The following is a 20,959-nucleotide window of genomic DNA, read 5'->3' on the forward strand; positions in this document are numbered from 1 at the left end:
TGTTGCCTGTTTGCTTGTAATGTATAATAGATTGTTTCATGAGAGTCGATCATCTAATGGATTCGGAATGTATCCGTTTGTAGTTTGGTAACAGCGTTTCCTTCTCTTTAAAGGATATAATAATATGCCAGTGGGCAGTGATATTCTAATATCTGCTCTCTTTAAAATTTCCGGTTTGATTTTTCCGTTTTTTTTTGGTTTCTGTGAAAGCACCACCTCACTACATTACTGACGTCAAGTTGTCGTGGCCGAGTGGTTAAGGCGATGGACTAGAAATCCATTGGGGTCTCCCCGCGCAGGTTCGAATCCTGCCGACAACGATTTTTTTTTTTCTGGCACAACACACAAAAAGTTTTTTTCTCTTTTTAATTTGCACTACTGTGCTGTCATGCTAGCAACCCAAAATTTAACTAACGTTGCGCTATTCGTAGTCGCTTGGAAGAAATATAGGATAGCGATAGCACTTCCTGTTCGATTTTCAAAATGAAATCTGCGGTAAAATTTAAAAAAATTGAATACGCCTTTGTCATAATAACATGTTTTTGGCTTAATAACGTCGTTTTATTGCGACCGGCATATTTCGGATATTTTTTCCACATCTAAGCAGTGTGAAAATACTAACTGAATTTCTCAAAGAAATTTGCTAAGAATTGGTAAACATTTCGTGAATATCTTCTCTAAAGCAAATTGCCTGTACATTTCTGAGGTCACATAATAGCTGTCAGGATTTCAGTGTATAAAATAAAGCATTTCAAAGATGCTGGGCTCATAATTAAGTTACTCGTCAGTGGAACAATCGCCTTGGCAAAAGAGTAAAATACAAAAAGCAAAACCTAGCTTTAAATTGTCAGTGTGCAGAGCTGCAATATTCACTTTATGAAAGCTATGATAAAAATACATACTTTAATGTCAACATCCATTTAGCATCTTGCAATGTAACTTGAAAGAAATATGGCCTGTTTTTTAAACTATACTCGAAATTTCACTTCATTTTAGTTTTATGTCATGGCTTTTATTTTGAATTTAGAGTGTGGTCGAGTTCCGCTATGTTGCCTAGCAACGGGAAACGCTGGGATCAGTAATGGAAGCTGGCCCGTGTGTGCTAATTAGCCCCCGAAGCTAGCAGGGCAGCGACGAATAGTTCATCATGGATGACGATGACCTGGATGAGTTGTTAGATGAAGTGGAAAAAAAGTTTTGCAGTAAGGTTTCTGCTGCGTGTTCCGATGAAAAACGCAACAAACACGAAAATAAGCAAGGCGAATGGAGGTAAACAAAGCTACTTTTGCTAGCACAACAGTTAAACTTCCTAGCGTTGACCAATATCTTTGGCTGTTAAACAGCTTCTGTGTCAATTAAAGTTTACTCAAGGTAAATAATATTTTATTTAGTTTTAAGGTGAAAAAAATCGTCATGCGCAGATTTCCTTTACGCAACGTTTTAGTGGGACCGCAGACCTAAGCTCAACTGCAAAACCAGTTCAGTGTTTTTGTTTAGATAATACAAAAAATCTGTCAATGGACACACGTACAAACTAGTAAAGAGTAACAAAGAAAAGGATCTGTTGGTAACAATGAGCTGTAGTTTATCACAGACACATGCATGTTTCATCTTGAGGTACAGCTAAAAAAATTCAATTAAAACAAATGTGTTTAATAAAAAGTTTCAAATTGAAAAGTTTAATTTTTTTTGGCCCTCATTTCAGAAAGTGAAACTCATAAATTATATAGATTCGTTACTCATAGGATATGCTTTTATTTCTTGTAATTTTGATTATTATGGCTTACAGATAAAGAAAACCCCTAAATTTAATGTCTTGGAAAATTAGAATATTAGATAAAATCAGCCCAGCCCAGCATCAGGGCTGCACGGTGGCGCAGTTGGTAGCACTGTTGCCTTGCAGCAAGAAGGTCCTGGGTTCAATTTCTGGCCTGGGGTCTTTCTGCATGGAGTTTGCATGTTCTCCCTGTGCATGCGTGGGTTCTCACCGGGTACTCTGGCTTCCTCCCACAGTCCAAAGACATGCCTGTTAGGTTAATTGGTAACTCTAAATTGCCCTTAGGTGTATGAGTGTGTGCATGGTTGTTTGTGTGTTGCCCTGCGATGGACTGGCGACCTGTCCAGGGTGTACCCTGCCTCTTGCCCATAGACTGCTGGAGATAGGCACCAGCTCCCCTGTGACCCACTATGGAATAAGCGGTAGAAAATGACTGACTGACTAGATAAAATCAATAAAGAAGGATATTTTAAACAGAAATGTCAGGCATCTGAAATGTATGTTCTTTGCTATGCAATCAGTGCTTGGCTCCCTTTGCCTGAATCAGCCTGTGGCACCTCTGAGGAAGCCCAGGTTGCTTGGATCGTGACCTTCAAGTCATCTGCATTGTTTGGTCTGGTGTCGCTCATCTTCCTCTTGACAATACCCCATGTGGGCTGGTACTAAGTCCTGCTAGAAAATGAAATCAGCATCTCTATGAAGCTTGTCAGCAGAAGAAAGCATGAAGTGCTCTAAAATTTGCCCGTCGATCGCTGCAATGTGGATTTCAGAAAACCCAGTGGACCAACACCAGCAGATGACATGGCAACCCAAACCATCACTGACTGTGGAAAGTGTGCTTCTGCACTCTTCCTCCAGACTCTGGGACCTTGATTACCAATTGAAATGTTTCAATATTTAACTTTTTCACAATATTCTAATTTTCTGATACACGGAGATTTGGGTTTTCATTCTCTATAAGCCAGAATTATCAAAGTTACAAGAAACAAAGGCTTGAAATATTTCACTCTATGTGTAATGAATCTGTATAATATATTTAACTGTGTGAAACGAGTGACAAAAAATATTGGACTTATTCATAATATTCAAATTTTTTTTTTACTGTATATCAGCATAAGTCTGAATTCCGGAGCATTTAAATAAATTTAAATAATTTAACATGCCTGTTAGGTTAATTGGTTACTCTAAATTGCCCTTAGGTGTATGAATGAGTGTGTGCGTGGTTGTTTGTGTGTTGCCCTGCAATGGACTGACGACCTGTCCAGGGTTTACCCCGCCTCTTGCCCATAGACTGCTGGAGATATGCACCAGCTCCCCCGTGACCCACTATGGAATAAGCGGTAGAAAATGAATGAATGAATAAATAATTTAACAAAATATACGTAATAAACAGTTCAAGTGAAGGCATCCTAAATAACTCAACATTTGCTGATCCATTGCAGCTACAAGTGTATCTTGATGAATTGGATCGTCATTGTAAAATGAGTTTATTTCAGAATTTCAGTTCAAAAAAGTGAAACTGTTTTACAGATCCATTAAATACTGAGTGATTTTATTTGAAGTATTCATCCCTGGTTATGGCGTACAGCTTTTCTAATACATTCAGTGAAATAATGAACAATCTCCTGACTCTGTATCCTTTCAGCAACTTGTATTCTTGTCAAAAGTTCCTTTTTTCATGCTAAACATGTCTTTAAATAAGTTCAAAGCTTTGATAATTCTTCCACTTTATTCCTTAAAATCTTAAATATTCTAAGAGTTAAAAAAGCACTGAAGCCAGCTAAAGCTTTAATGCAAACTAGCTCTAAGGTTTGTAAATCTCCTGTATTTCTGGATAGACAGCTGTTTATAAAACACGCCTAGATGATATGCAGTACTGCACACAGCAACCTTTTGCTTTTGTGACTCAGTGCTTCAAAACATGAGGAACCAAAAAGCAGCGTTTCTGAGGACATCGATGCCCTTCTGGAGGAATTACTGGAGGATGATTATAGCAGTTCTCCTCAATCAAAGGTGGGCTTACATCTGTGACACATTTTACAGAAGGACTTAAAATAATTTAAAATTACAAAATAAAAGAACTGTGTCAATAAATGCCACACTTCAGTTTGTCACATTTTGTGCTTTTTATTAATGGTTGCTTCAAATAAAAATGATCTTTTGCAACATCTTGTAATTTGTTTTCTTTGCATTAAGCATTTAAAACAATTACAAATAACTGTCACTAATTTCTGCATTTCTTAGCTGCACAAAGTGTTAAAACCATTTTCAGAAAGTTTCAAACTGGTTTAATATCATTGCTTTATGTAAACAAAATGTTTAAAGCTAAACTTGATCTTTGGGTCAGTTCACCTTTTCGCTTCTTTTCACCCCCATGTCCTACCCACCTGTTACCATTTTGCTCCTGTCTGCCTCATCACCATGTAGCCATAGTGTATTAGTTCACTTCTCTTGATAGTTACGTTTTTATTTAATGGTTTATGGGGATGAATAAGTAATCTTGTGTATGATGTGATTTAACTGCATATCTTTGATTTCTCCGTTCAGCAGACAATACAGGGGAAAACAGAAACCACAATCTTATACTTTTCACAGATGAATCTGCATAAGTTTCCTCTACAGCTTCTCATGCAGATATTGTCAAAATGTGATTTAATAGATACATTAAGAAACAGCTAGTTTTAAATGAACTCTTTAAGTGTCAGGTAGTTAGATTCCAGTGTCTTTATTCTACTTTTGTTTCTGATCTCTTTCAGAGCGAACCATTTTCTAAAAGAGAACAAGCAGTGAAGAAGCTCTCATTTCAGACTGCGGGAAGAAAGTAAGTCTTTTTAGTTTTTTCTCTGTGAAGTAAAGAAAACATACAGGTCTGAAATAATTAGTGTGTAATCACAAGAAACAAAAGAACTGTGCTACTGTGAACAATGTTTTTGTTGCGTTGCTGTTGTTAACAGATTTTAAGTCAATAAAATAATTTAAATGAAGCCTTTTTGAAGTTTTTTTTAATAATTTTTATTCCGTCTCTGGCGATGCTGCCCAGATATAATCAGGACAAAAATCCCACAAAGTTGTCCCCCACTGAATATGTGTACTGTACATGAAGTCAGACCTGGGCTGTAGATTTTAAGATTTTATTCTCGTTGCCATGGTGACTCTATTTGTGTGGCACTGAGATGTTCTGCACTGACTGTTCTACTTCCAGGTGCTGTCCTGTTTTCATCGGTGGGAGCTCAGTCCCAAACGGTGTTGGAACCGCCACATCACAGAGGTGTGAAAACATCATTTTATTCCACCAGCGTCTGTCCTGTCTTGTCTGTTTTTGGTTTATCAGGACACAGAACCTCAGTGTCCAAAACAGGCACTTTTAAACTGTAATCCCCGATGAATGAAATGTGATTAATAGAACCTGACTGGCAGCGATGTGTATGTGTCAATAGGTCATGTGACCAGCTGAGGTGCATCTCTTGTGACTTCCGGGTGTTGATGTTTGACGATTCTGAATGGGACGCATCATGTGATTACCTGTTCCTCAGGTGAGTCTGAAGGCTTATTCGAATGTGTTTTACACATACTGGACCAAAACATAAACAATTTTATGGGAAATACCTCATATTGTAGATATTAATGTGCTATTCATCCTGAATGATCAAACCTGAGTTTTACTTTTAGTTATTAATGCAGCCAACATGTCCCCCTCTAAACCGACAGTAATCATTTGAAGCTGCTTACAAATCAGGAGGTGCTTGTAAAATTCTTGCCATTTGAGCTACTAAACCATCTGAATTACAGTTTCCAAACTAACATAGGGGAGTAAACGTCGGCTTCCTTGTTAGATGAGTCAGGTTATAGAGGCTTTCCACATTTTCACAGGCTAACTGGGTCTGTAGCTGGAATGGGCAACTCCAGCTCTTGAGGAACGGTCTCCTGCAACCTTTGATGTGTCTCTGCATCAACACACCTGAATCAAATGTATGGCTCATTACCAGACCTGTGCAGAACCTTACTGCATATTGAAGAGGTAATTTAGCCATTTGATTGGTCTAAAAGTTGCAGGACATCGGCCTTCATGGAGTTGCACGCCTCTGGTCTACATTATGAGACTACTACAGGTTAGTTAGATAAAAAGTTACCCTAAGTATTTTTGAAGCTGCTAAATGCAGGCTGTGATGTCAGACTTAGTCTGTCTGCTACATTTTCTGCCAAAATGGAAATACAATAAAGGTACATTTAAACTAGAATCTGGGCCCAGGTTTTATTGTTTAATGCTGTGCCTGCATGTGTTACTGTGCAGACTTTATGCAGCCAACACATTTAGTTGTCTGGTAATGTACAGTATACATCTAAATGAATAGATTTGATGTTTTTTTTTTGTTTTTTTAGGTCTGATAGAAACAGATTGTTATACATACAGAGATGCACTCACCTCTGAATGAAAGTAGACTTTTGATTTTTAGATTCATAAATGACAAGGGCTTCATTTGACATATTTCTGGCAGACAGGTGTTGGCACTTTATATGTATAGCTAATGTTTGAATGTGTTACAAGTCTTTATTTAAATGTTATTTTATGGTATTTAAAAAAAGACAAAAAATGGATATTTAAAATAGCTTCTAATTGGAGGAAATAAGTTGCTTAAAGTAGTCAATTAATAAAAAGAAAAGGTCAAGAGTTGCAGCCCTTCTGTCTGTCACTGTTTCTACCTGAAAAGTCAGATAATGAATCACATCTTGCAGAACCAAAGGTTCTTTGCTTTTGTTTCTTTTTGTCTCCTATTCTGTGGTGTTTTAGCAGCATCTGCACTAAGCTGGATGTCTGGTGGATTCTCCCAGGTTTCCAGTCACTCAGTTCTCATTTGAGATTCTAAATCCCTCCTTCTGGAAGACACAAAATCAAACAGGGATTACTAGGAAATTTCACCAAAGCCAAGGGGGGATGACACACACTGTTTACTGTTTAGATTTGACAATTTCACTCAATGATGTATTGATGACTCCAGAGAGCCACAAGGAAGGCATCCATTCACCATCTTGGCAGCTGGCATGGATGTCAGCCTCTTGTTGGAAGCTGCTTGTGGGTTGTCTCTGATCAGGAGCTGCTGTGTCGATCTGGAGAGGACCGCATTACCAATGGTCGAGAAGCTAAATCTGGCTTAGTTACAGCAGCAGCTGAAAGGTGCTTCTCTTTGTCCCTCCACAGTGAATACACACAAACAAATATAAGCTACTGTACAGTGTCAATCTTAGCTTTTTGGGTCTAAAACACCTCCAGCGTGGCGGTATATTTTCTTTTTTTATTGCCAAAAGGTCTCTGAACTGAAAATGTGTGCAGCATGTTCTATGTTGTGTCACAGAAAAGCCTTGGTTTCTCTTTGAAAAGAAACAGTTTGTAGTTTTTCACAGCAGTGCAGCAAGTGAAGAACCTGTTGTTTTGAATGATATTTTAGGCTTGGACCAAAAGGTGGCAGTATTTACCAATGTAGATATGATTTTCTTCCTTTAACATCCTTTAAACCAAAGCAGCCAAATTAAGAGGTTAAAAAAAGAGGTTTTTAAGAGGTGAGCATCTTTGTAGAAAAAATCCAAGGGCCTCATTAAGCCTCCCACATCCGTGTCAGAGTGAAAGAGCTGTTTCTTTTTCCTCCCGAGGAGAACGGTTCTGGACATCACTGTGACCAGAACATGGACACGCAGAATACATGTTATTTTAGACCAACTCACACGTGCTTCCTTTTAAGAAACACCATGTTGGAATCTAACCTGGGAAAATATCAAGTCATTATATCCGTTCCCAGTGAATCATGAACTGTGACAAAATATTACATTTTTCTCTGTGTTTTTTTTGTTTTACTTTTATTTCATTATGTAAAACAAGAAGGAAAGGCAGCTGCACAACTCAAAGCGCTCGGCTATAAACAGTGAAACAAATAAAGCAGACAGAGGACATTAAGGAGCTGTTTTTCTGTACAGTTTTAAATCAGCATCCTCAGACAAGTGTTGCTCTGTAAACGTCCCACACGTTTTTTTTATGACTGACATGCTGTCAGTTTTCTGGCTAGAGTTGAGCAAAGAAAGATAAACTCAACAGAGATCTGATGTGGTTTAGATGTTTGTTTGGTTAAATGTTTGTGGTTAATATAGAGAATTTTATCTTTTTATTTCTCATTTATCTTTTTGTTTAATTTTATACGTTTTTTATTCTGTAATAAATGTATACTTGACTGAGCCAAACTGCAACTTAATTCCAAGGGAATCATAATGATAATAGAGATATTTTATATGGCATCCAAAATGCTGAACTTGGCACAATCTGACCTGAGAATTATTAGTTTTGATGTTAGTTTTATTTAATGTAATTTACGTTGTTCACACCAAAAATGACCAAAACCTTTTCACAGTTTTTCCCATAACAACCACAAAATCCAATGAATCTTAATGATTTTATGGGATAGACCAACAAAAAGTACCGCATACAGGTCCTTCTCAAAATATTAGCATATTGTGATAAAGTTCATTATTTTCCATAATGTCATGATGAAAATTTAACATTCATATATTTTAGATTCATTGCACACTAACTGAAATATTTCAGGTCTTTTATTGTCTTAATACGGATGATTTTGGCATACAGCTCATGAAAACCCAAAATTCATATCTCACAAAATTAGCATATTTCATCCGACCAATAAAAGAAAAGTGTTTTTAATACAAAAAACGTCAACCTTCAAATAATCATGTACAGTTATGCACTCAATACTTGGTCGGGAATCCTTTGGCAGAAATAACTGCTTCAATGCGGCGTGGCATGGAGGCAATCAGCCTGTGGCACTGCTGAGGTCTTATGGAGGCCCAGGATGCTTCGATAGCGGCCTTTAGCTCATCCAGAGTGTTGGGTCTTGAGTCTCTCAACGTTCTCTTCACAATATCCCACAGATTCTCTATGGGGTTCAGGTCAGGAGAGTTGGCAGGCCAATTGAGCACAGTGATACCATGGTCAGTAAACCATTTACCAGTGGTTTTGGCACTGTGAGCAGGTGCCAGGTCGTGCTGAAAAATGAAATCTTCATCTCCATAAAGCTTTTCAGCAGATGGAAGCATGAAGTGCTCCAAAATCTCCTGATAGCTAGCTGCATTGACCCTGCCCTTGATAAAACACAGTGGACCAACACCAGCAGCTGACACGGCACCCCAGACCATCACTGACTGTGGGTAATTGACACTGGACATCTGGCATTTTGGCATTTCCTTCTCCCCAGTCTTCCTCCAGACTCTGGCACCTTGATTTCCGAATGACATGCAGAATTTGCTTTCATCCGAAAAAAGTACTTTGGACCACTGAGCAACAGTCCAGTGCTGCTTCTCTGTAGCCCAGGTCAGGCGCTTCTGTCGCTGTTTCTGGTTCAAAAGTGGCTTGACCTGGGGAATGCGGCACCTGTAGCCCATTTCCTGCACACGCCTGTGCACGGTGGCTCTGGATGTTTCTACTCCAGACTCAGTCCACTGCTTCCGCAGGTCCCCCAAGGTCTGGAATCGGCCCTTCTCCACAATCTTCCTCAGGGTCCGGTCACCTCTTCTCGTTGTGCAGCGTTTTCTGCCACACTTTTTCCTTCCCACAGACTTCCCACTGAGGTGCCTTGATACAGCACTCTGGGAACAGCCTATTGTTCAGAAATGTCTTTCTGTGTCTTACCCTCTTGCTTGAGGGTGTCAATAGTGGCCTTCTGGACAGCAGTCAGGTCGGCAGTCTTACCCATGATTGGGGTTTTGAGTGATGAACCAGGCTGGGAGTTTTAAAGGCCTCAGGAATCTTTTGCAGGTGTTTAGAGTTAACTCGTTGATTCAGATGATTAGGTTCATAGCTCGTTTAGAGACCCTTTTAATGATGTGCTAATTTTGTGAGATAGGAATTTTGGGTTTTCATGAGCTGTATGCCAAAATCATCCGTATTAAGACAATAAAAGACCTGAAATATTTCAGTTAGTGTGCAATGAATCTAAAATATATGAATGTTAAATTTTCATCATGATATTATGGAAAATAATGAACTTTGTCACAATATGCTAATATTTTGAGAAGGACCTGTAGTTATGAAGTGAAAGAAAATCAGCCTTTTTTTTCTTTTTAACAAATAAAAACCTAAAAATTGTGCATTTGTATTAATTTGTTTACTTGTTTACCCCCAAATAAAATCCAGTGCAAACTTTTACCTTCAGAAGTCACCTATTTAGTAAACAGAGTCCACCTGAGTGTAATTTAATCTGAGTATAAATCAAGCTGTTCTGTGAAGGCATCAGAGGTTGGTTTGAGAACATTAGCGCATAATGAAGACCAAGGAACACAGCAGACAGCTCAGGTATAATGCTGTGAAGCTGTTTAAAGCTGGGTGAGGTCATAAAATCAAATCTTAAGCTTTGAACATCTCAAAAAGATCTGTTCAATCCATGGGACATCTGCAAAGCTCTCAAGACATGGCCATCCACCTAAACTAAAAGGCTGGACAAGACAATATTAATTAGACAGACATTCTAGAGGAACATGGTAACTCAAGAAGCTGCAAAGATTCAGAGCTCAAGTGGGAGAATCTGTTGTCTGGACAACTAGTTGTACACTCCATTAATATGGTCTAACTTGAAAAATGGCAAGATTGTTGAAAGAAAGAAAGCCATAAAAAGTCCCCTCTGCAGTTTGCCAAAGGCCACGTAGGGAAAACAAAAAACCTGTGGAAGAAAGTGCTCTGCTGAGATGAGATGAAAAGGGAGATTTCTGGCCTCCATCCTAACTGCCATGTGTGGTGAAAAACATACACTGCCTATCACCCTGAACACACCATAACTACTATGAAACACACAACACTTATCAGGTATTATTTTTTTAGGGGTAAAACCATGTATGTTTTTCACTTCATAATTATGCATTGCCATGATCAAGCACATACAATCCAAATCAAACACTACTACTTGTACAAATAACAAGACCTAAAACCTTACTCTGTCAATTTAAACACAATTTTCTTTAAAATTTCCTTTTCAAATGAAGAATTTTTCTTACTACTTTATGAGGTTCTAATTCTGATTCAGTGAGTGCAGTTTGATCTACCTTATAAAAGTATTGCCATCCAATGTCCAGCTGCAATTTCTTCATCCTATGAGGGTAATGTGATTGGTTAGTTCTCTGTAAATGATTTACCTCCTTAGTGTAAAATCAGTAACGGATTAAAACATGACTGCACATAGAGGTACACAATCAGCCCATCTCCTGATCGAGTTGACCCTGAGATGAAGGCCATATTCTGTGTACATGTGCGTCATGCAGAAGGATTAAACTGATTTAATGTGACACTGTGTCATTTTTTACAGTAACTGTGTTTGACTGGACACCGTGGTCGAATGATGGTGGTGTGTGTGGCTGCTTCTTCAAGAGGTTGATTAAACTCTAAGGATGGAGTTTATCTTTCATCCTTTTCTAAATGAAATGTTTGCTCCCTGCTTGTCAACACATCTGTGGAGATTTCTCTCACAGAGGTTTAGTGGAGATTTTAATTTAAGTCCCCTGATTAGTTTGAAAATATTGGAGCAAAGCGACTTATATTATGATTAAATCTCCTAATTAATCTAGTAAAGTTTGAGTTGGCAGCAAGGTTTTATTTCTGTCTGCGAAACTCTTCTGCCTTCACAGAAAAATTCTCAGAAGTTTTTGTCTTTGCCGTCTGTATTTTTGTCTAATGACAACAGCAACAAGTGATGGAAATAGGAGGCTTGTTAGTGTTTGCAGAAGAGTGAATGCAGCACATTGTGTTTAAAGCTCTGACACACACACTCTGAGACTAACGGGGCGAACAAGCTCCTGATACTAGAAGACTGATTGATCTATTACACCTGTTTGCACGTTGCCTGATGTCTCATTCTCATTCCTGCTATGTTCGGCTGACTCCCCTTGTCTAGTCAAAAATAACATGAATGAATCATCCGATGCCCACTCTTTATGTTGTTGTTTTCTGCTGAATCTCTAATAGCAGTAAGGGTCATAAATGTTACAATACTATACAGCAAGAACGATCCAGTCATGTCAAACACTGAACCTCTGCTATTTGCAATATCGTGATGCAATGTTTGTTGCTTTAGATGCTTAAAAAAAAATCCTTAACTGATAACTAATTCCAACACTTTATTGACCGTCCTTTTGACAAATTAACCTGTTAAATAAAGATGCACATCTATCTAACTATCCATTCAGTAGTAGATGGATGGATGGATGGATGGATGGATGGATGGATGGATGGATGGATGGATGGATGGATGGAAGATATGATAAATGTTGCAGAAATACACATTTAAGTTCTCTGGCACATATCTGTATGTTACAGACATTTTTTACTGTAAAAGAGGAGAATAATCAGTTGAAGAACTCTACCTCCAAACATCTGTTCAGCCACAACTAAGAGGTGTTTTCTGGCAATAATGGACACAGAAATGGTCCTTGAAGATATCTGACAGCTAAAACAGCTCTGACAAACCATACTGCCACTTTTTGTGTTTCAGTACTCTAGCTTCTTAAGCACACCCATTCTTTAAGAGTTTTTTCATACATTTATGTGGCCTGACAACAAAACCCATTTTAAAATGGTGTTTTGATTTCATCTTGGGATGGTCTAAATTGCAATCAAGTCATTGTCTGACAAAACACCTGTTAGTGTGCTGCGTATCAAACAGAGGATTTTAGATGCACCAAAGGGCTTTCATTTAAAACTTATGAAGAGAATACATTCAGTAAAAAGTTTAACTCAAAATGAAGCATGTTGTTTATGTTGCAGGGGAAAAAAAGGGTAAAAATGGGCAGATCGGATTCTTTCTCTGTGAATACCACATCTGTGAACTGGTGTCAGTGCTAGAAAAAACAGAAAATAAATTAGGAAAATGTGGATAAAGTTGTTGAAGTTATTTTTTGTGATCAGTCCATTGAAAAGAAAGAGCAGCCAGGTCTTTTCGAGTTTCCTACAACTCCACTGCTCTCCCATCTACCCAAATAATTATCATCATAACCCTTGACATTTTATCACTAACCTTTTTTTTATAGCACTGTGTGATTTACGTTTTGTGCTACTTTGAGTTCAGAGCACTTTGAAACACTCAGAAGCACTCAGGAAGATAAGTTTGGCCTTCTTGCTGTAATGTCAGTAGAGTCATCCAGTCAGAAAGCTGCAGTCCTGCAGCTGCACATCTCAAAGCACTCGGCTATAAACAGTGAAACAAATAAAGCAGACAGAGGACATTAAGGAGCTGTTTTTCTGTACAGCTTTATATCAGCATCCACAGACAAGTGTTGCTCTGTAAACGTCCCACACGTTTTTTTTTATGACTGACATGCTGTCAATTTTCTGGCTAGAGTTGAATTATTCTTTGTTTGAGCTGTGGTGAGGAAATTCACGTGTGTCAGGAGCAAAGAGACAGGATGCAGACTGTAAAGTATGGTCAAATTTACATGTGGGGCAACAATAGGTTTGGTTTGGCTTTTAGCAACTAATGATAGTTATATTTAATAATTAACATATTAACAAAATTATTTAAAATGTCAGACTTACAAATCAGAGTACCACTGTTGGATTGGTTTAATTATTAACAATTAATAATTATAATTAACAATTATTAATAGAACTACGAATAAAGTTCATTTTAGTCAGACTAACCACTTGGGCACCCCCAGATCAGGAACCATTTGCTAAACTGTCAGGGATTGTCCTGTGAATCCCAGCCCAGTATGGGCTGGTATACTAGCAGAATAGATGAAAGAGGAGATTTGAGCACTGGCATTAACAGCAAACCCTGTACACATATAAAGAATAAAAACGTATCTTCAAAATATGTAAATATAACATAGAAAATAATTAAACTTCATGTTGAAATACTTCAATTATCAAACACTTCTACTAGACTAGTAACACTCTACTACACTACTAAGTAAAAATAAGAAAAATTAGGAAAACTAATGAAATACAAAAGGCAACAAAGAAATAAACCATAACCAATAAAATGATTGAATTTGGGATGAAGTCAAATTGTTCCAACAACCAATTCACAATGAAAATAAGGTTAAATAAAATATTATTTCTATAACATAATTTCAAAGTTCTATTTGTTGCATTAGAAATCAGTAACCTTTTCGACAGTTGATATTTAATGCCGTTAATCATTTTGAATTGGAGTGATGGACTACTGACGGCGGTGAGGAACGTTTATGGCCTATCACAACAAACAAACAGATATTTAGCAACTCCTTTAAGTCACACATGTACCTTTTAACTACCATTAATATGAACAAGGGGTCTGCAGTGGTGGGGAGTGGTGGCCTAGTGGTTAGAGAGCAGGACATTTGCGTCCTGGAGAGGCCACAATTACCTGGTTTAAATCCCACAGCCTGCCGCTCTGGGTCCCTACGCAAGACCCTTAGCCCCTGAATGCTGCCTTGGTGCCACATAATGGCAGCCCACTTCCCTATAAGGGATGGGTTAAATGGAGAGGATAATTTCTCCATTATGAAAAATTAATTTTTTATTTTACAACTTGTGCCTCTGGAGTGGCTTTTTGGACCTACCACAATGGGTTTTAATAACTTTGGCTTAGAAAAATTATAAAGAACCAACTAATGTTTTTAAATATTGATATAATAACAAATGCAGGTTTTAGCCTTTTTTGTGGAATATTTGCCTTTAATTTCTACAACAGAATGGCACTAAAAGTACCAATAATACATTTTACTTGTCATTAGGATTTAAACTATGTCCTTTTTACATTTTACACAAATATCATCCCATAAAATAAATAAATGCTATGGCCGACCTTAAAAAATGACAACTAATTTCCTATAGCAGACATTTATCAAAATGTATAGGTTGTTATTGTTCCGAAAAGGCCTGTAACATTTGTGGCTTTAAACAAGTTTTATTTAGTTGGATTGAAAGCAAAGAAGACTCTTTGGATTGTAATGGTTGCAGACCCCTGATATAAATGTTAATGTTCGTATGAGCGCTGGCGACGCATTGCGGCCGGTTGTAGCTCAGAGTGAATGAGCTATGCTGTAAACACAGCTACTGTGGCTTCCATTTTAGCAGTAGCAGAGCTTTAACCTCGCAGACAACGGATTCTGGAGATTTAGTTTAGCCCGTTTATAAGGTAGGTTAGTGAGAGGAAAGGAAGGGAAAACAAACCAGACCATTGGTGCTCAAACCACCCTGAAATAAGGTTTGAATCACGGAGCTTCAGCTCTGGCTAGCTCTAGTCCAGCAGATGGTTTATACATCAAGCAAAGCAAAACACCGTGAAATAAACGATTTTTAAATTGTTTTATCCTAAATTAATTTCCTCTTGCCAGACACAACCTCTTACGTAAATTGTTCTGGTGAATAGGTAGTTGTGGAATCGTCCTTCGAGGAGCTGTCCTAAAAGTAGGTTAATGCTGTGCATTCTGGGATTCAGAGTTGTACCGGTCACTTTGTTTCTGTAGTTCAGGTGTTGTTTTCCATCCATGGTTGGGCCCAACAAACAGCAGAAGAAAACAATACAGTTATGAAAAACAAGCATGTTGCTGTTAGTTTTTTTTTGTTTTTTTTTGCTTGAATTTGTGCTCTTTGTATATATGTGCAAACACTGATTTTTTACAAAAATACGTAATTTTGTGCAAGAAATAGCTGGAATGTAAGCAGCTTGTTCTGTTCGTTGGGAGCAGTGATGGTTGTTCTAGCAGCAGCTGGAAACAACAACCTGTGATAACACTCCTTTGTACATTTAGGATGCAGTAGCCTGCCACTGAAGGAGCTCTCCAGCACTGAAACATTGTCAAGCATGGGTGGGAGTTATTATCTAAGAATTATGTCGTTTTTTCATGATTTCCCCCTCCTTCCATCGCCTGCTCTGGGTTGAGGAGGCATCCTAGGAAAGAGTAGGCCTTCCTGATGTGCTTATCCAGCTGTTTCCTCTCAGCAGCTGTATGCAGACTCATCACCACCCTGGATAAGACAGTGGTGTCATCTGCAAACTTGAGGCAAACACCCACTCTTTCAAAAATACAAAGCACCAAATCACTGCTTTTTTAGCTCTCTGATCCTTAACTAGATCCAAGTTTTTTTAACTGGGTTTTAAACAGATTCTTAATCAATCCAAATTTTACTTTTTGCAATTTTGTGAAATGAAGGCATCACCTGTCACAAAATATAATCTTGGTTAATCAAGTATTTGATTATTAACTGATGTGTGTTTGTCTGGATGTTAGAAAGAAAAGCAGGTAAATATCTATTTATTACATTGCTGTAGGAAGCCTGTTGGATAGAACAAGCTTTTTTTCTGGCATGCCTCCCAAACAACCAGTTTACATGTAGATAGTGTCTAACTGTTGTCATGGAAGCTGGGCGACTGTAAGCTGCCGCTCTTTGCTGCACTTCTGTGTTGTAATGCACATTCTCATTGTGCATCATTAAATATGGGTTTTTATCCAGCCTGGTGGCCAGTGGCTAAAAGAAATGTGTTGCTGTGTCACCTCCTATCAATACCCCAGGCAAACACAAAATCATGGGTAAATAACTGAGATGTTCACAGGGATTCTGATCATCTTCAAAAAGGGAGAAACTTTACTTACAACCATCTAATATGAAAAAATATTTTTTTTAAAGGGATTTTGCCAACTGAATAAATTTGCTTAAGTTAAATGTAGCAATGTTCTGTGAGACTATGCTATTGCAATTAATGATTATTTATTTTTGAAGCTTTCACACATCTTTACACAAGGTTTTTATTAAGTGTGAAGGGCACAGTAATGATGATGTCAGAGTTAGTGTTTTGCATCAGGGATTGGTACGGTGTTCTAGGCCTACAGACTGGAGGCAGACTTTAAAAACATTTTATTTCATAAAGTAAGGCTCTTTAGATGTTGTGGAACATAAAAGAGTTCATCTGAACTGATCAGGGTTGGCTTGACATATCTTGGCATAAAAAGGGACAAATAGCAGAAAAATAGCTCCTTTTCTCCCCCCAAGTCAGATCTCATTCTTTTAATTTACTCCTTGTTTGATTTATTTCTCCTGATTCCTGACAAGCTAAAACATATCACCATCCACCTGAATTATTGCAGTTAAATATTTCACCCCCGGCTCTGTCCAGTAGGAGGCTCTCTTACTTTCAGCACACATTGCATGTATTAGTTTGAGAAAGTAGCCAAACTATCACCCAATAATGTATTGGACTATGACCATGTTGACGCTTAGTGGTTTAGGAGCTTGTGGAGGGCAAATAAAACCCAAAGGAGTAGCTAAAGATGAACAAAAGGCAGTTGTGATATTTCCCAAACTTGATGCAGATAAATAAAATCATAAAGCAAAATATATACAAATCAGAGATCAACAAAACAAAAACTCCAACTTTTATTTTGATAAAACTTGAAAGAGAGTAAGAAACTCTCCTGCAAATTCTGAAACATGGAAATCATTTGGTCCTATTACAAATTCACAGATTACCAAAAATGTTTAAATTCTTGTTAATGTCAGATTTGGCTGATGACAGATGAAAGATCTAGCTATTAACCCACATTTATTTTATTGGGGAACATCAGGCTTCGGGTTATTTTATACTTTTCAGGCTTTTGAATAATCTGTCTTCTAAATGCAGCTTTTTTTTACTCTCCTAAGTGCAGGTGAAGTGAAGGCAAAAATTTGACTAAATAAAAGAAAATCAGCTAATTGAAGAAGATTACGCGAACTAATATACTGCTATGGAAATCCTGACGTCCTAACACTAAACCAAGTACTCAAAAAACAGTAAAATCCTTAAAAACGCTTTACCAGATAAACGAACCTGAGTCTGCACACAGAATACAACAATAGAAATCTGTTATCTGAATTACTTTCACAATTCCCAAGGATCTCTTCATAATGACTTTAATTAAAATGAAGCTTTTTGTCAAATAAAGAGTCTCTCCAGATTAATATTTGCTGCCTTCTGTCTGCCGGGTAATATTTTTATTAACCAAAGATGAAGTAGTTTTAACTTTTCGTGAACAAAAAGAAGACTAAATACATTTTTATTGGGATTTAATTGGATCAAATGAAGTTGTAAATATGTCTTTTATATTTGTCATGCAAATTAATTTGTTCAGGCAACTTATTCTCAACTGGTGGTAAAACAGAGACAGTAAGAAGTGAAATTTGAGTAAAATTACCTAATTAATAATAAAACGAAACAGTTTTATGGACAAAATGTGCAATTTGGGTTAACTTGGAAAGAGAAGCCCTCCTGGTGTGCTGATGTCTGATTGCGGCGCCCCAAATCTCGAACAAAGGGTCATAAAACTCTGAAGCGGGAAATCAGTGGAAAAACTCCAGTAATAAAACTAAAACGAAGGAATGGTCAGGACACGAGGCCCAGACCACAGCTGCTTTAAATGAAAAACTTTAAAAGTCCAACTTCTAACTCCTGGCTGATTTGGGATCAGCCGGACAAAAACACACGCACCTTGCTGATCGCATGCGCGCTCCGCGATTCAGCAACACTTGCACAGCAAATCTAAACAGCTCAGCATAAAACACTTCAGTCAATATTTCATGCAACAGGTTAATACCTTGGATTACCTACTGGTGATTCCAAATCACCTTAAGCTATGCCTCATCCTGCCCGGATCTCTAAATGCACCTAACCAATTTAATACTAAAAGAACGAAATTACTTTGACGTTGATTTCCTCTCTCCACCGGTTGAAGATGGGTCAGGTTCGAAGATAAACGGGCGGGGGGGGGGGACCAAAGTGTCATGGTGATCAACTCAAAATCTGTAAACTTCTTATCCATCCAAAACGGGAAAAATATGAGGAACTGTTGTAGTCGACTGAATCAACAAGGGGTCTCCTTGGAAATAAACCTCTGTGGGCCTTCACCTGCACCGGAGTGTCAACAGGGTCTTCAACTGGTTATGAATCTTCTGACCTTCTTGTATCAGACAGACTTCCAGCTTTCAAGCTCCTCCAGGAATGGCCGTGTGGAGGAAAAGTTAAACTCGCCTGTGAGTTTCTGTCGCTCCAGACATGCGTCTCCATTTCGTCGTCCTGTGAGACACACTAGAAATGGCAACGAAAGTTTATTTGCCACGGGTTTTATAATCCCAGATGACGTCAGACCTGCGACGCCTGTTGAGCTGTGTATGTCGAACTGCGCAGCTTAGTCGGTCTGTCAGACCAAAATGGATGACCCCAACACCAGGCAGGTGGTGGTGTTATAATGAGAAAAATCATTTTCAGACACACATCTGGCCTTGTTCACTAAGGTTTCAATGCCTCTTAATCACTTTTACCATTTGAACCAGTTTGTGTTTTTTCTTGAGACTGAAACATAGAGGCGATATGTGATGAAACCAAAATAAGAAGCTCAGACATCCTAAAAATTGAGTTTCAGGTTTTGTAATATTCATAAAGAATAAAGCATCAACAAATAATCTTGACTGATTTTGATCATAAATTCTCATTGTATTAAAATGCAGGTGAAAGAAGTTCTCACCATTCTGATTTTGATCTTGTGCAAATACCATAAACACTACACACCACTGATTTTTTTTAAGCGCACATTAATTTCTGTGATGTTTCTGTTTTTTTTCCATTTTTCCTTCATTTACAACATTTATAAGCATTCATAAATGTTGACAGGAACATTATTATTTCAGTTGAACTTCCTGTTGCAGTTTGCTCAAGGTTGATAAATCAAGTCAGAAACTACGCAATTTTAAAGTAGACTAACTGTATTTTTGTTATTAATAGTTCTGTTCACAACAAGAAGGTCAGTTTTCTTTATAAAGCACGTATAAATAGTTTAGTCTTTTAAAGAAACCTAATGACTTCATACTACTTGTGATTGTGTCTATAATTATGTTTTAAATGGGGGAAAAAGTTTGCTGCTTGTTAAAAAACAGGCTGCAGGCTGAAAATGCATTGGTCATCCACTCAGCAGTCATGAAATCGCTGCTATATTCTCTCTGTCTGTGGGCAGGAACAACGTACCGGACCGCCAGAAGCTCAGAGACAAGTTGAAGAAGAGGAAAGGTTTACGGGCCTATGCCTGCCAGTGCAACTGGGTCTCCACCTCAGAGACGACTGACCTCAGAGACCAGCCTCAGCTCAGATGGGTCTGTGGCAAACACCTGGACTGATGCTCACACCTTACAGCTGATCAACACGCCGCTCACACAGCATGGACCACAGCACTAACAAAACGTATAGTGCATTAATGTTGTAGACCAATATTTAATCCTTTTTCTGGATTTTGTCAGCATCTGTGTCTGCTAAGCTGCCAACTTCCCCATTATTTGGTCACTTACTAATAATGGTCTATGTCTGCTGCCCTGAGCATGCTCAGTGTGGTTTCTGTCCCAAAACAATTTCCCACTGAGGCTGAAAACAGTATTATCTGACTCGTGAGAGGGAACTAGAATAATAAATGTGCAACAAAGGAAACAATAAACTGTATCGCGACTTTTCCAGCAAGTCGCCATGCACGTTAATTTTTAAATCAGAGTGAAGACATTTAAAGGTGACCTATTATACTTCCTTTTAAACATTTGGGATAGGTCTATGGGCTATACAAAACATGTTAATTACATTTTTCTCACAAAATTATTCTCAGATAATGAGATTTCACCTCCTCAGTTTTCCATTTTTTGAGCTCTTTTCAGAATGAGCTGTTTTAGGGCTCTGTCACTTTTATGCAAATCAGCTGTATCTGTCCGCGCCCAGCACTTCATACACGTGAAAAAGAAACTCGAAACTTATAAAGGACAAAACATTAACGCATATACTTGACTCCGCGTATGTCTGGACTCAAAGCAGATGTCCGCTGGACATGTTCAAGCAAAGCTCAGTTTTTATGACTGCGTACACAATGCAACACAATAAACTACTTGGCGGGAAAAAGTCTCCACATGGAACTATTTTATATGTGACACACTGCTCCGAGCAGCCGGTCGCGAGTACGCGCAGCGTCACGGCCACTCTACCTCGCACTGACAGCGGTATTCCCAGTGTTGCCAGGTGTACGATCATTATCGTATTTGTACGATAATTTTGCTCTCTGTACGATGTACAATCAATATTCCTCAAAAAAAAAAAGGCCAAATGTACGATAATTTGACCATTCCGTGAATGTGTGGTTGTAATCAGTCGTCAT

The 20,959-nt window shown here is 38.2% G+C and overlaps 1 protein-coding gene and 1 non-coding gene across 2 annotated transcripts; both read left to right on the forward strand.

The window, feature by feature from the left end:
* Positions 1-238: 238 nt before the first annotated feature.
* Positions 239-320, forward strand: trnas-aga. Its single transcript has one exon. It is a non-coding gene; the product is annotated as a tRNA-Ser (tRNA).
* A 739-nt stretch (positions 321-1,059) lies between these two features.
* cfap418 (cilia and flagella associated protein 418) lies at positions 1,060-20,935 on the forward strand. The gene is made up of 6 exons (XM_047361604.1): positions 1,060-1,269; positions 3,688-3,790; positions 4,534-4,598; positions 4,980-5,045; positions 5,215-5,310; positions 19,787-20,935. The coding sequence occupies exons 1-6, from the start codon at positions 1,148-1,150 to the stop codon at positions 19,944-19,946; spliced, it is 612 nt and encodes a 203-aa protein (XP_047217560.1). The 5' UTR covers positions 1,060-1,147; the 3' UTR covers positions 19,947-20,935.
* Positions 20,936-20,959: the final 24 nt, after the last annotated feature.

The sequence above is a fragment of the Girardinichthys multiradiatus genome, chromosome 3 (assembly GCF_021462225.1).
Source record: "Girardinichthys multiradiatus isolate DD_20200921_A chromosome 3, DD_fGirMul_XY1, whole genome shotgun sequence".
Classification (NCBI taxonomy): domain Eukaryota; kingdom Metazoa; phylum Chordata; class Actinopteri; order Cyprinodontiformes; family Goodeidae; genus Girardinichthys; species Girardinichthys multiradiatus.